The following is a 15,141-nucleotide window of genomic DNA, read 5'->3' as shown; positions in this document are numbered from 1 at the left end:
TAGCTAATGTGCCTAACATGTTGCACTGAAGGACTGACTGTCCCTACTCTCATAGAGGGGTTGGGCCAGCCAAAATCCTCACGTCCTGCCCTGATGAAGGAGACTGAAAGGGCTCTGGTTGACCCAGGATGTCTTAAGTAAGCAATTTTAATTAATTTGGCTTCTGTTTTAACTTTCTTCTCAGGAAAACACTTTTAGCTCCCTATAGCTATTGGGGTCAAGGGGAGCCCTTGTTGGAGCTTCCTCACTCCTGCTTTCACATGTCAATTCAAAGGTCAAATGTTTAACCACACGTTTTTAATTGTACCACAATGTCTGACTGTCTTAAGTAAGAGATTTACTAGCAAAATTGGGGGCAATTTTCAAATCCAAGCAAAGGTCAAAGCAGATTTTACCCATTGGGACTATGCCAGGCCATGCTTCATAGACAACCCTGTGCTTAGTATAAAGACTTGCACTACTTGTTTATATTTTCTTGAGACAAGTTCTTGCTATGCAGTTCAGGACCTTGAACTCATTACACAACTCAGGTTGGTTTCTATCTCATGGCAATCCTCCTGCCTCAGCCTCTGGGATGCTGGGCTTATAGCCATATGTCACCACATACAGCAAGATTTGCATTACAGTTAATACTGTCTGTTTGATGCCTACACACTCAGAGGTTAGTCACTTTTGTGAACAGGCGACTGCCCAGATATATGCGAGCATGTAAGACATCAGTGACTTGTCACTCAAAGACTGAGGGGGTGGCACTCTGATATAAGTAGCTTTGTCCAAGAAAAAAAACTGCACAACAGGTCATATAGTTGTCAGTTTACAATAATAGGTGATTCTTAAAGCCAAACTTCTTGCTCCAAGGGACCTGTGCTCAAAACACAGCTCATAGCCTTTACTGGGCAGTTATGTGTCCACACAGCACTTTGGAAAAGGGCCTGCTAATAAAATAAAGTACAATGAGGAAATCCTACAAACTCTAGAGACAGTCTACTTTTTAAGGCATGTCATTGTCATATATTTCAAGGGCTCCCAAAGAGACATGTCTTGAGTCTCCTTGGAAAATCAGAGGCTGGTAGAGAGGCAAGAAAGGAAACCTTCCAGCCTCTCAAGACCCTAGCCTTATTCTCAGTTCCTGAGGAACCATTAAATTGATCCTTCCTCTAGAGACAAAGCAGAAAGCTATAAGAACACTACATGAAAAGTGGTCACTACAATTTTCACAGGACTAAGACTCTACTCCTATGTACTTCCAAAAGACATGAGGCTCTTCTCAAAAAGAGACTTCAGTATTGCTCCAGGTGCAGATAAGCAATCATTAATGACCCCTAATTCACCAGTTTAGATAGACACATGTACTGAGACTCTTGTTTTTAATATATGTAATATAGGTAATCTTGATGAAGCTATGGCTCTCAAACTCTTGATAATTTATCCTAGCACTTGGAGGACTGCTGTCAGTTTGAGGCCAGCCTGGACTACACAGTGAGACTTCTATAATTTATCTAACATCCTCTCTGTCACACTTTCTCCTCCACAGAAAGCATGGGAACCTGACTTGCTTGTTCTCATATTTGGGCTATACATCCTTAATCTAATAGTAAAGTAATTCAGCAGTCCTTCATACTGTTGTCTCATTGTGTTCTGCTAGTGAGCTACAATACCAGCACCAAGGTGGTTGGAGAGCACATAATCCACAGAAGGTAGGGCCTACAACCCCTTCGAACAGGAAAGTAGCTATATGATGCAGACCTCCTCTCCCTCAGCATCCCATAAAGGATTATGTATCTCTCTGGGAAATGAGGCAGGAGATTAGGGTGTGGCTGGCAGGCTAGGAAAGTGGGTGTGGCCTGTTAATTGCAAAGTTCTAGGACACATGAACAGAACAGTTCCCACAGCCTTACATGTAGACTTCTCATGAGAAGTTGAGCAGGTATTTGATAAGATGGCCTAGACCCAACACCAGCCTGAAGAGTGGGAAATACAAAGGGAAAGTCACCAGTGAGCTCTGGGGTACTTTGTTCTTCCACATTAGTCCAAAGTGTTTGTCTTTTACTACTTTTTCTTGGCCCAAACTGCTCTGCAGAGTATGTTTGTTCTTTTTTTAATAAATGTAAAACCTTGCTACAGTTTGAACTTGTCTTGACCAATTCTTTGTTTAGGACAGAAAGAACCTAGAAACCACCTCTAGAAGAAGACTTCAGCACCTCAATACACTGCACATGGTAGGTACCCAATAAGCACTTATTTAGTGCGTGAAAGGTATGTGACCTAATAAGTATACATACTGTGCATAAACTGTGAGAGGTGCAATGAATTGCAAAACAAAACAAAACAAAAAAACACCAAAACCCAAAACAAACCCAAACACCCAAAAACAAAAACAACAACAAAAGGTCACACCCACTTTCCTAGCCTGCCAGCCACACCCTAATCTGCCTCATTTCCCAGGGAGATACATAATTCTTTATGGGACGCTGAGAGGATAATAGGGTAGAATAAAAAAGGAATACCTGTCTGAGAAGTGACACTCAAAGACCCAAAGGATGAGGAACAGTTAGCTATGCCAAGGCTAGAGATATAGCATTCTAGGAGGAGCCACATGGGGAAAGTATGTCTTGGGAGAAGGAAGAGTATGAGTAAACGATCTGAGGTAAGTAAGAGCTTGATATGTTTTACTGAGCTGGGGAAAGTGGTCTACGATGAAAGGACTGATGACAACCTTGTAGGACAATGTTAGGCTGGGATTTTATTCTACATGTAACAATACATCATTTAAAGGTTTTCAGCAGAAGAATCACATGAGTTGTACTTTTTAAAAAAATCACAATGTCTCCAGTGATACTGCAATTGTGAGAACAGAAGTGGAAACAAAGTCTCCAGTTAGGAGGGGTTATAATCCATGGAAGATCACAGCAGTTTGGACTAAAGCATCTGTGGTAAAAATGAGTGGATTCAAGGTACACTGTACTTTGGAAATAGAACTGACAGATTTGTTGACATACTGCATATAGAAGAGAAAGAAGAAAATGAAGTGTGATTTCCAGGTTTTTAGCTGGAGCAAGTTGGTGGGAGGAGGTGCCACTTTCTAAGATGAGGAATATTATGTGACAGGAAGAGTCCTGGAACATACCATGTTTATTTTTCAACATATTTTATTTGAAGTTTGTATGAGATATGTAAGTTTATGAATCTGGAGTGTTCAAAAGGGAAAGACAGGACAAGAAAGTTTCTGATAAGAGGCTTACAAATGACATAAAACTTAAGATGTTTAAAGATAAATGGTTATACCTAGGTGGATTAATGAGTGATTTGCAGAAAAAACTCCTGGCATCTGAACCAAAGGAAGTAAGATGAGGGAGAACAAAGGGAATGGACTAGCAACTGTGAAGAAGCAAATCTGAAGGCCTGTTCAGAAACTGAAAGGTGCACATTCGGTGGAATATAGTGTGTATTTGGAGTGTTGGAAGATGAGTCTAGAGGTGAGTGAAGCCAGATCACAAAGGGCTTTAAGCACATTTGCTAAGCAATTTGCATGGCATTTGGTGGGCAACTACAAGCACTAGCAAGTCTTTGGGCTGAGGCATGACTTGAAGAAAACTGTTAAAAGCAATTTAGTGATATTGAGTATGGAACACGGAGGAACAGGATAACAAAGGAGGCCAGGTAAGGGTCTATTTCAAGGAACAAGGCATAAGGTAATAAGGGTCTTCATTCTGCCCAAGCAAACATAGTTAAAAGGCAAATGTGAAGAACATTTAAAAGGAGAATGATTATTATGCTAACCTAACAGAAAAACCAGAAGGCACCTTCTTTCGTGCCAGTATCTTTGCCTCCATATCAGATCATGGACTCTGGTAAGGCTCAAGGACACTTTTCAACCTCTCTGCAGTGGCATTTACTACTTCATGCTGGCATAGTTTCAGAGTAAACAGGTAACAAAGCAGCAGCTATGGTATTGAAGTAAACAGATTCACACAGCTAACTGTTGTTGGAAAAACGAATGTGGGGCCAACACCATGGGTTGATGCACTCCAAGCAGGGAGGTGGCTGACAATAAGCGCTACTAAAGATGAGTTACATTTTTGCACATTTTTATTTTTAAAGCTCATTATATGGGCTGAACCTTCTTTTTTGTACTGGTAACTGAACTCAGAACTTTGTGCTTGCCAGGTAGATACTGTGCCACTGAGCTACACCCCAATCCCAGGCTGAACTGTGGATGCTCTGAATTTTTTTTCTCTATCCCACCCCCTCCCACTGATGCTACTGTATTCGTATCTGTTCAAAGCCCACACCTCCCAGTCTTCATCTGACAGATAAGTATCGCTGAGAAGATGGCTGTGCTACCCTTCCCTCAGGAATATTTCCCATTTAGACAACTGAATCCTCTGACTACCTTGTCTGATGTGGAAGTTAATCCTGTGGTAAGGTGGAATCGAGAGGCATGGTACACTGGTAGGGGATGGGGATATTTTTAAATCGTTCAAAGGGAAAAGCCTGCTTCTAGCCCATCCTTATCGCCCATAGTCTTAGCTGAGATGCCTTTCCTTTAAAAGGAGACAAAAGATGTTTGGAAAGATCTACTCAAAGAACTCTTCAGAGGAGAAACACAATAAACAGCCAAAGCACTTTCTCTGCACTAGTTAATCTTGTTACCACAGCTTGATTCATACCTTCCTTTTATTATTTCTCTCCTCTACTTATATTTCACTTGATATATTTTTGTGTTCATTGCTCAATGTTATTTGAGGAGAACCTTGAACTCTTGATTACTATATAAATACAATAAAGCAGTTAATTAATAAAAGGTCTCCTTTTGCAAGAGTATGAGTTTGACTATTTCTATTACTATGAGATCTAGCCCTCAGGATAGCCTAGATTAGGTAGGCATATTCTGAGGCACAGCATATAGATCTCCCTTCTCTAATATGTCCCCTGTGCAAAATCCCACAGTTTACTAATACATATTTTAAAATTTTGGGAATTGAAGGTTTGTTTTTAAGACTCTCTATATTTTCTTTTAGGCAGGGTCTCACTCTGTAGGACAGGCTGACCTTAAACTCACTTATGTAGCTCTGGCTGGCCTTAAACTCACAACTATGCTCCTGCCTCAGCCTCTCAAGTGCTGGGATTACAGACATGCACCACCACACCTGGCAGGAATCTCTTATTAAAATTTAAATACCATAGAAGGTGGATAAGTGGGTTATGATTTAACATCATTTCCCTTTACATTAACCTACCACTTCTACCAAACACATTTTTCACATTCTGGGTTTTTCCATGCCTTTGCTTATGCTGCTCTTCTAGAGGTAATGCTAAGTTTGACATAAATTATAAAGAGAATATTATTTTAAAATTTCACAAGTCTCATCTGATACCCAAATCCAATCCTACTTGTCCTTTTTAAAAACAATTTATTTTTCCAATGTAAGAAGAATAACAAATTTATTGTTGAAAATTTGAAAAGGTCAGGAAGAAAGGAAGAAGAAAAATATCATCATAGTTCTACCACCTAAGGAACAACCACATTAATAGTGTGGTCATGCTTATTCTTTAAACCGTAAGAGTAGGTACCATTTCTGATGTGGTACCTTCCTCAGACTTCCTCCTCCAGATTCACTATGTCATGTTTGTACCACTCACTTTTGTGCAGTTAATTTGGTTGTCCTGTGTTTCCAACCAGACTATTGAAACGGGAACAAGCTAGAACCATGAATTAAATTTCTTAGCCTGTTCCTAAATACCAGGTACACTAGACCCAATATTTGCTGACTGATTAAATCTAAATGGATATGAATCACCTCAGAAAGGATATGAAATAGGGAAGATATCTAGGCCATGAAAATTAAACCTTCTAGGTCCCCTAGCTTGGTGACTGTTGGTTTTTTGCTCCTGGACTCTTGAAAGTCTATTTAAATGACTCCTTTCTCCATACTAAAACTTAGTAAGAAGTAGACTGACTAAGAGCCAGGATTTACTCAGATTCTCAATATAAGGAATAAAGGGGAGAGGAAGGAAAAGAACTAGAGAGGATTAGAGAGGGAGAAGGGAGGGAAAAGAGAGTAGAAAACAGTAGATAGGCTGAGAAGAGAAGTGAAAGAGAAGAATTTATATAGTATGCTTAATCCAGTATGTGATTTGCCTCCAGCACTGTGTGCAGGATCCCATCCACTTGTTCTGAGTCATACCCGATCTCACGAAGCTCCAAGTGAGGGAGGACAGAAGTAAGGAGATAGCTGATGTGGATACGCAGCCGTGTAAGCTTTGCCAAAGCCCTGTATGATGGAGTGAGGGGGCAGGAGAAGAGATGACATGAAGTCATTAGCCAACAAAATAAAATGTAGCCCCTTCAAAATGGGCCTTAATTTTCTCAAAAATTAAGTTTCCATTATCTAGAAAAAAAGAAGAAAGCACAACGCCACCAAGTACAGAACATCTTGTTACATCTTTCTAAGTACTTACTCAATCATGGTGGCAGGCCTATGAATTAAGGCTTCCTTACTGTCTATGGCCAGTAGCTGGGGGTCTTAAGGGACGCTTCCCATTAGCACTCACAAGCTGATAACTAAACCCTAGTAATTAACCTTTCTAGGTCATCTCCCTCTGGGGTCCGGTAGGAGACCTGAGCCTTCTGCAGCACTTCCAGGAGTGTCTGTGTCTCCTTCAATTTCTCTTTTAATTCTTGCTTTTCCTCTTTGGTTCGTTCTAGCTCAGCTTTCAGAATCTGGAATTCAGCTTGGCGATAACCCATGTGTTTCTTGCTCCAGTACAAGCCCTCTGTCTCTTGGGTACTGTAGGTTACCAATTCATGTTGAACCTTCTTGAATTCAGAATGCCAGTGATTCTTCTCTTGTTCTAGTTCCTCCACCTGCAGTTCAAGAAACAGAAATTCAGTGGCTCCACATACTACTGAAAGGGGAACAGAGTACTAAAAATTATCTTTACCCTATTTTACTCTGTGGTCTCATTTCGCATACTTGTACTTCTCTACTTATAGAAAGCCCTTTACAATCACATGTGGGAAGGAAGCCCATTAGAATTCCCTAAGCCTGAGACATACCACAGAATGTTTTAAAGACATACTGCATTTTGTTTAAGGACATCAGAATATGGAATCATCAGGGCATCAACATCCCAGTCCCTTGATTAATGAAAATCTCTTACTCTTAGTGATAATATGTTTCCCAAACCTTTTGCTGGAACAAATTCCTTTCAGCCAAAACACGCTCCAATTTTTCTGTTGTTCTCTTCAATTCTTCCAGCTCACTTTGGTTATTCATCTTTGGTGTATTATGACCTGTGGCTTCCTTGCAACCTCTTTGTTTCTCTCCAATGGCTATAGCAGAAATTGTAGTAGCGGCCATAGAAGAATAAGGCACTGGGTTCCAGGATTCAATTGCTTTTCTTCTATCAGCAAGCTCCTCTCTGTTAAAAGGGATAAGCTGAATGGGAGCTCCTGAATCTCTCATACCTTTCGCAACACCAACAACAGCTACAAATGGTCCCTTGTGTACATCTTCTTTGTTTATGCATGTGCTACTTCTGTTAGATTCTTCTGCTACCAGTCTTGGCATCTGATCTTCTAATTCTTCAGGAAGCAGGGACTCCTGGTATTGGTCTTGGGCCCCTGGATATAGAACTGAAACTTCCTTATTCTGTTCTGTATTCTTGCTTGCTTCTGGGTATTCTGGGAAAAGATATGGTGGTGTACTTCTCTCAGAACTAGATTTTTCATGACTCTTCTCCCCTTCTGGATAGGGAACAACTGCCTCTACCTTCCTCAAAGAGCCATGCATGGAATAATCTATAGGCGATGCAGTCATCTCATTCTGGAGCCGTCTTCGTTTTTCCACAGGTTCTTCACCAAGTATCCATTTGTACTTACTGCAAGAAGAAATTAAACTGTAAGTTGCCATAAGTATGTTATCCTATGGAGCCCTGCCTCAAATTCTCCACATTAAAAATATCTCTTAAGTGCTAAAATGGGCATGGTGGCACATGCCTATAATCTCAGAGGCTGAGGCAGGAGGATTATTCTAAGTTAGAGGCTAGGCCGGGCTATATAGAGTTCAAGGCCAGCCTAAACTACAGAAAGATCCTGTCTCAAAAACAAAAGAAACACACACACACACACACACACACACACACACACACACAAATAAATAAATAAATAAAAAACCCTACCTCTAAATGTTACTCACATATTATTTAAAGTTATTAGGGCTGGTCAAATAGCTCAGCAGATTAAAGCACCCGCAAGTAGGCGCAGGGGCTGGGGTTCAATTCCCGGGCCTGCCATGCTGGCCCTGCCCCCAGGGCATGCTGAGAAGGCAATTGAGACTGGGTGTGGTGGTGCAAGCCTGTAATCCTAGTGCTTGTGAGGCTGTAAACAGGTGGATCAGTATGAGTCCAATCTAGTAGTGAGACCCTGAACACCCTATAGACCCTTCACTAAAACACAAAAAAGTAAAAAAATAAAGTTCTGAATATAACTGTTACGGTTTAGATGTAGCTTGTACTCCAAGGGTTCCAATGTTGAAAGTTTTGTTCCTAGAGTGGCAAGGTTAAAAGATGGTATAGAACCTTTAAGAGGAGTAGCCTAGTGGAAAGTTTGTTACATTATTGAGAGTGCTGTCCTCTGAAGAGATTAAAGTAGATTTCAAACGGCTCTGAATTATTTCTCATGAAATAAGACGTTATAAAAGAGGGACCCTGATTCCTGAGTCACATTCATGTTGTCCTGTCTGGCCACATAATCTTTTCCTTGCACACATACTATGATCATCATGATCCTACCTATTGTAAGGCCTTTATCAGAGCCAAGCTAACACCAGTGCCATGCCTATGAAACTCCAAAACAGTGAGCTGAAAGGGCCGTTTTCTTTACAAGTTTACCCATTTTCATTATAGTAAACAAAAACAGAGTAGTATACGTTTACTTGCCAAGCCATAACCCTTTCCTCATGCTAGCAAACTATTGTTCAGGGAGAAGTTAATTTGAAAGTTTTTAGTGGTCAGTATGTAGATACTACAGGGATAGGCTGACTTTAGTTAAAATTCTAAAAGTAAGTTGTGGAGCATAGTGGTATGCACCTGTAACCCCAGCACTTTGGAGGCTGAGGCAAGAGAAACACTGAGTTCAAGGCCAGCTTTGGCTAGTGAGTTCAAAGCCAGCTTAGATTACACAGAGAGACTCTGAAAAAAAAAAGCAACCAGTAAATTTTCAAAGTATATTTAAAAACAGCTTGACTTGTAAGTTTCTTAAATGCAAGAAAGATCAACAAATATATATATATATATATATATATATATATATATATAGAGAGAGAGAGAGAGAGAGAGATATTTCCAGCATCCCCTAACATAAGAACAGAATAACAAGGTTATAAAAAGCCTTGTGGTATATGCAGAGAATAAAGCTAGCTTGTTAATTTTAAAGTGCCACAAAACCTTTCCATTATAAAAGGCTTATGCACAGGTTTTATATTGCAATATAACACAGTGTAGTTTATCTGCCAGCCAACTGGATTATGGCTGTTGCCCATTATTCAGTTGTAAAAGTTAATTAAAACACAAGGCTCCAGTCAGAAACAAAGGAAGTAAATTAGCCAATTCAAATCATTTCCCCATTGTGACAAAGAACTCGCCTTTGTCAGGAATAAACAGACATTCCCTCAGTTCTTCAGAAAAGCCCAGGATGATGGCCTCAAATCACCTTCCATGCCTGGCAGTTATAAGCACTAAGGGTTAAAGGAACCAACAAAACCACTGAGAAATCAATAGGCAGTTTCATACCGTGTATCATCGGGGTGGGAACTTCACTGTTACTCTTTTAACTATTCTGCTCTTTCTGTAGAACTAAGAAATTACAAGGTAAAAATCAACTTGTGAACTTGCAATGAAAATCAGGCATGTAGTATCTAAAAATTGTCCATATCTCCCTGTAACTTTTGTGAACATTCACAACACATTTCACACCTTAGCTTCCTGTAATACCAAATATGGCCTTCATGAATAAAATTGGCCTACATGGGCCAGGTTGAACTGCATAGAGAAACCCTGTCTCAAAAAGACAAAAAACCAAGTACACATCAAAACAAAATGAAAGTGGTTTGCATTTCAATAGATCCTAGCATGTTAGCCTTATAAGAAAAGCAAATGGATTTAGAGGATGTGTGAAAACAAATATATCACTCTTTAAACTTATGTAAGGGGCACTACAGATGGTGCATTTAGTGGTGGTACTCAGGAAGATAGTAAAATAATCAGTTGGCAAGAAAGAAGGAAAGGTATATATAATACAAGAGAGGAACAACAAAGTTTTATGATGGGCAATGAAATCATGTTGTTTGCTTTGTCTTTATTTTCCCACCTTTCAAGGTTCCGTCCTTAACTATCTTCTCCATGAACCCCATAGTCCTTCTTCTCAGTAATCCTATACCATCTCTCGGCTACCTTTGGGTATTAACTACCGCATTCTCCCAAGTCCTAACCTCCAGTATGGAATGTCCAAACTGCATATCACAGTTCTTGGAAGATCCACTGGTATCTCAAACTTCACCTTCAAACCTATTCGTTCTCTAGTTTCCTATTTGTGTTACCACCACCAAAATGTCAGCAATTCTTATAGTTTCATGCACGACTTACACACTACCAATACCTCAGCTCAATTTCTCATCACCTCTCCAGCACTACTGCAGTGGCTTTGTCTGGTCTCTGCTCTCTCCTTTGCTCATCTCCAGATCATTGATTGGTCTGATTATGTTACTCCTCTATTTGGTGCTTCCCACAACATGAAAGCTCAAATGGCTTAGGTTGGTATTCAAGCCTTTCTATGTCAAAACATAGGAAACACTATTGAGCACTCACTGTGCACCAGTGTGGTAAGTGCTTAACGTTTGTTAGTTTATCTAATTCTTCCAATAATCCAGAGGTAAGGTAACTCAGTTTTTTAAAAAGATGCTGAGGAAGAGGTTAAATAAATTCTAAAAAGTAGTACATGGTAGAGCTGGAACACAACCCTAACTTTATATTCCATTACTCTCTTCATGAATACTGAGTAAACTGAATGTTCCATGATTTCTAAAACTGCTTGTTTTGACTGAAATGCCCTTCTTCTTCCTAACACTGCATGTCTAAATCAAGCTCAAATGCCACTTCTGAGTTCCAATAACACTTCTTAGACTTCTCTTATAACACGTATTACTGTATGTCTTATGAGTGTATATGCACATGTGTGTATATCCTACTAAGGTACAAAAGTATAATACCATTAGTGTAATAGAGCTTAACTGTGCTTAATGTAAATGGCATAATAACACAAATCAATCAAAAAAGTACTGGGTTAATGGTGGGACACAACTATAATCCTAGTTACTCTGGAGGCTGAGGCAGGAGGATGGCAACCTTGAGGCTAGCCAAGACAACTTAGCAAGGTTTTATGTCAAAAGAAATATATTTCTTAAAAGCGCTGGACATGGGTTGCAGAGACAGTTCAGTAATCTAAGTGCCTGCTTAGGCAAGCACAAGGCTCTGGGTTTGATACCCAGTACCACATGCAGTGCCAGCCCCACCGCAGGTGCACTGAGCCGGCCACCAAGACCAGGCGTGGCGGCACACACCTGTAATCCCAGTCCTCGGGAGGCTGAGACAGGAGGATCACTACGAGTCTGAGCTGCATAGCAAGACCCTGTTTCAAATACATAAAGTAAAAAAGGTTGGCTACATAGTTCAATTTAACACAAACACATGCATGCACACACACACACACACACAAATTATGTAAATGAAAGAATAAGTGGATTTTATTTATTGGTTCTATATTTTTCCAGAAAATCCAACACATTTTTTTTTGTCAGAACTGGGGATTGAACTTAGGCCCTTGTGCTTGCCAGGCAAGCGCTTATTCTACTGAGCTATCTCCCCCACAAAAAACTTTCATCTGTGAATTGATTCTCTTACCAGACCTGCATTCATTTATTGAGTAAAAATTAATGGTTTTATATAGTAGGAATTATCCAACTTCATACTTTCTCTTTTCTGTTGTAATTTTCCATATTCAGCTATTCTGTCTTTAAGTATTTCACATTTTCTGACAAAAAACATATTTACTGTTCTTCTTTGAAGGGCTTTCTGAAATGTTTCTATAGTTGACCACTCTTAGTATTTCACTAAGACAGAGAATGCTATATTTAAGTTAGGATATTCTATTTTTTAATGCATTTATTTCCATGTTTCCTATGTCTAAGGCACTATGGTAGACAAGAATAAGAACCAAAATACAGAGTTCCTTTATGGTGTATACGTTCTCTGTGCAAATGAAATACTTTTAAACATCTTTATTGCAATGTAAATGCCATAAATTCACATAATTAAAGTGTACAATTCAATTGCTTTACAATATTCAGTTATATGGCATTACCATAATCTAAGTTTAGAAAATTTATATCATCTTAAGAAACCTCCCTACCCCTCTCCATACTTTCACCCGCCTCCTGGTAATCACTCATATAATTTCCGATGTATCTCAAATAGGTAAACCTACTCTAGACATTTCAAATGGAATGATAAAATATGTATCTTTGAGACAGGGTCTCACCGTGTTGCCCAGGCTGGCCTTGGACTTGTGGGCTCAAGTATGCACCAACATGCTTGACTTTCTGTGGTCTTTTTAGTCTTTAAGTTTCATTTCACTGTTTCCATGGTGTTGAAATGGTTTGAGAGTATTACGTAAAGGTTCATATGATGAAATTTAATGCTCATGAGACAGTAAGAGAGTGGAAACTAAATTCAACTATGGTGTTTATTTTTATTATTATTATTTTTGTTTGTTTTGCTTTTCGAAACAAGGTCTTGCTATGTAGTTCATGCTAGTTTTAAACTCACCAGGTATCCCAAGTTGGCCTCATACTTGTAGTGATCAAAGAAGAGGCTGAGATTACAGGTGGGTGCCACCACACCCAGCTGAAACATAGTGCCTAGCGGTAAGAACCTTTGGGAGGTGATGAGGATTAAATAAGATAATTAGGGAAGATCTCTAATGATTAAATATTGATGACTAAACATATGAAAAAGACATACAGTGTGACCAGAGGATACAGATGTAGGCATACATGCACACGCCCTGTCTGTTCCCATGTGAGAATCAGCACCACCTCAGGACTACCACAAAAAGTAATTATGGTTTTACATTTCTGAGACCGGGACTTGCTATGTAGTTCAGGGTGGTCCTGAGCTATGTAGCCCACGCTGACCTTGAACTTGCACCAATGCTCCTGCCTCAGACTCCTGAATGGGTGAGCTTACAGGTGTGCACCACTACTCCTGATCAGAAAATAGGACATCATCAGAGCTAATGCTGTGCTGTTTGGATTTAGAGCCACCAGAACTGAGTTAAATAAATCTATTTGTATTATAAAGTTACCAAGTCTCAGGTATTTCATTACGGTAAGAAAAAGTTTAGTGCTACTAAAATGCTTTTGTATAGCTGAGTGATATTTCATTGTATGAATAATCCACATTTTGTATTTATCCAGTTGATAGACATTTGGGTTCGTTCCATTTCTGGACTACAATAGATAATGCTGTTATGAATATGCATGCACAGTACAAGCTTTTTTTTGGCGGAACCAGGGATTAAACTCAGGCCCTTGCACTTGCCAGGCAAGCAATTATTCTACTGAGCTATCTCCTCGACCCAGTAGAAGCTTTTATATAACTATTTTTTCAGTTTTCATAGGTATATATTTAGAAGTGGAATTATTAGGTCATATAGTAACCCTTATTTTGGAGAAATGTCAGATTCATTTCCAAAGCAACTGCAACATTTTGCATTTATACCATCAATATGGAGGTTCTAATGTTGCCACTCTCACTAATATTTGCTATTTGCCATTCTTAAAATTATAGACATTCTAGTGGGTGTAGAGTGGCAGGTCATTGTGGGTCTGATTTAAAATTCCTTGAATGCTAGTAATGTTGAACATCTTTTTATGTGTTTATTGATCATTAACACATGTTCTATAGAGAATTTTCTATAGGGATCTTTTGCCCAGTTTTTGGTGAACTATTTGTCTTTTTATTAGTGAATTATAGTAGTTTTATCTATTCTGGACTCCAATCCAACATCTGGTATTATTTCCAAAGTTGTTTTCCATTCTGTGGGTGCTCTTTTCACTTTCTTGGCGGTGACCTTCACCTTTGAGAAGTTTTAAATATTTACAAAGGCTAATTTAACTATTTTTCATTTCCTTGAACTTTTGGAGTCATATCTGAAACACTACAGCCTATTTCCAGGTGGAAAAGACTGACTCTTACGTTTTTTCTTAAGAGTTTTGCATTTTTAGCTATTAAATTTAGATCTGGTTTGTGCATAGTGTGAAGGAGGAATACAACTTCATTTTCTGGCTGGCAGATAACTAGTTTTTCTGGCACTATTTGTACAAAAGGTTATACTTTTTCCCACTAAATTGCCTTGACAACTCTGACAAGGGCCAGGGAGATGGCTCAGTAGAATAAGCGCTTGCCTGGCAAGTGAAAGGGCCTGAGTTCAATCCCCGGTTCCAAAAAAAAAAAAAAAGAAAGAAAGAAAGAAAGAAAGAAAGAAAGAAAGAAAGAAAGAAAGAAAGAAAGAAAAAAAGACAACTCTGACAGAAATCCAATGATCATAAATGCAAGGGCATAGCTGGCCAGATAGCTCAGCAGATTAAAGCGCCTGCTTAGGCAGATGCAGGGACCAGGGTTCTATCCCCAGCATGCCATGCCAGGCCCCATCCCCGGGGCATGCTGAAACTGTACTAAGACTGGGCGTGGTGGCACGAGCCTGTAATCCCAGCCCTTGGGAGTCCGATCTGTGTAGTGAGAACCTGTAGGCCCTGTACTAAATACATAAAAAAAATAAATAAACGGGAGGGCATATTTTTACTGTTCCACTGATGTATATGTCTAACCTTGTATCAGCACCAATTTTTCTTGATTACTATAGTTTTATTATAAAATACAATAGGAAAGTGTCACTCTTCCAACTTCTTTCAAGATTGTTTTGATGGCCCAATAACAGCCAATGAAATACGAGATGTAATTAAAAACCTACCGGCAAAGAAAAGTCCAGGTCCGGACGGATTCACAGCTGAATTCTACAAG

The 15,141-nt window shown here is 39.4% G+C and overlaps 1 protein-coding gene across 1 annotated transcript in view; it reads right to left on the bottom strand.

The window, feature by feature from the left end:
• Window positions 1-5,568: 5,568 nt before the first annotated feature.
• Morc4 (MORC family CW-type zinc finger 4) overlaps window positions 5,569-15,141 on the bottom strand; it is an 86,637-nt gene continuing 77,064 nt past the window's right edge. Inside the window, exons 15-17 of the mRNA XM_023707998.1 lie at window positions 7,191-7,884; window positions 6,585-6,868; window positions 5,569-6,275 (exon numbers count right to left, since the gene is read on the bottom strand). Of these exons, the coding sequence (XP_023563766.1) occupies window positions 6,122-6,275; window positions 6,585-6,868; window positions 7,191-7,884 (1,132 nt within the window). The 3' untranslated portion in view covers window positions 5,569-6,121. The remainder of the gene's footprint in view (window positions 6,276-6,584; window positions 6,869-7,190; window positions 7,885-15,141) is intronic.

Source organism: Octodon degus, unplaced genomic scaffold, assembly GCF_000260255.1.
Source record: "Octodon degus isolate 3935 unplaced genomic scaffold, OctDeg1.0 scaffold00321, whole genome shotgun sequence".
Lineage (NCBI taxonomy): Eukaryota > Metazoa > Chordata > Mammalia > Rodentia > Octodontidae > Octodon > Octodon degus.
Note: the sequence above shows the minus strand (reverse complement) of the source record. Positions and strands in the feature narration are given on the sequence as shown.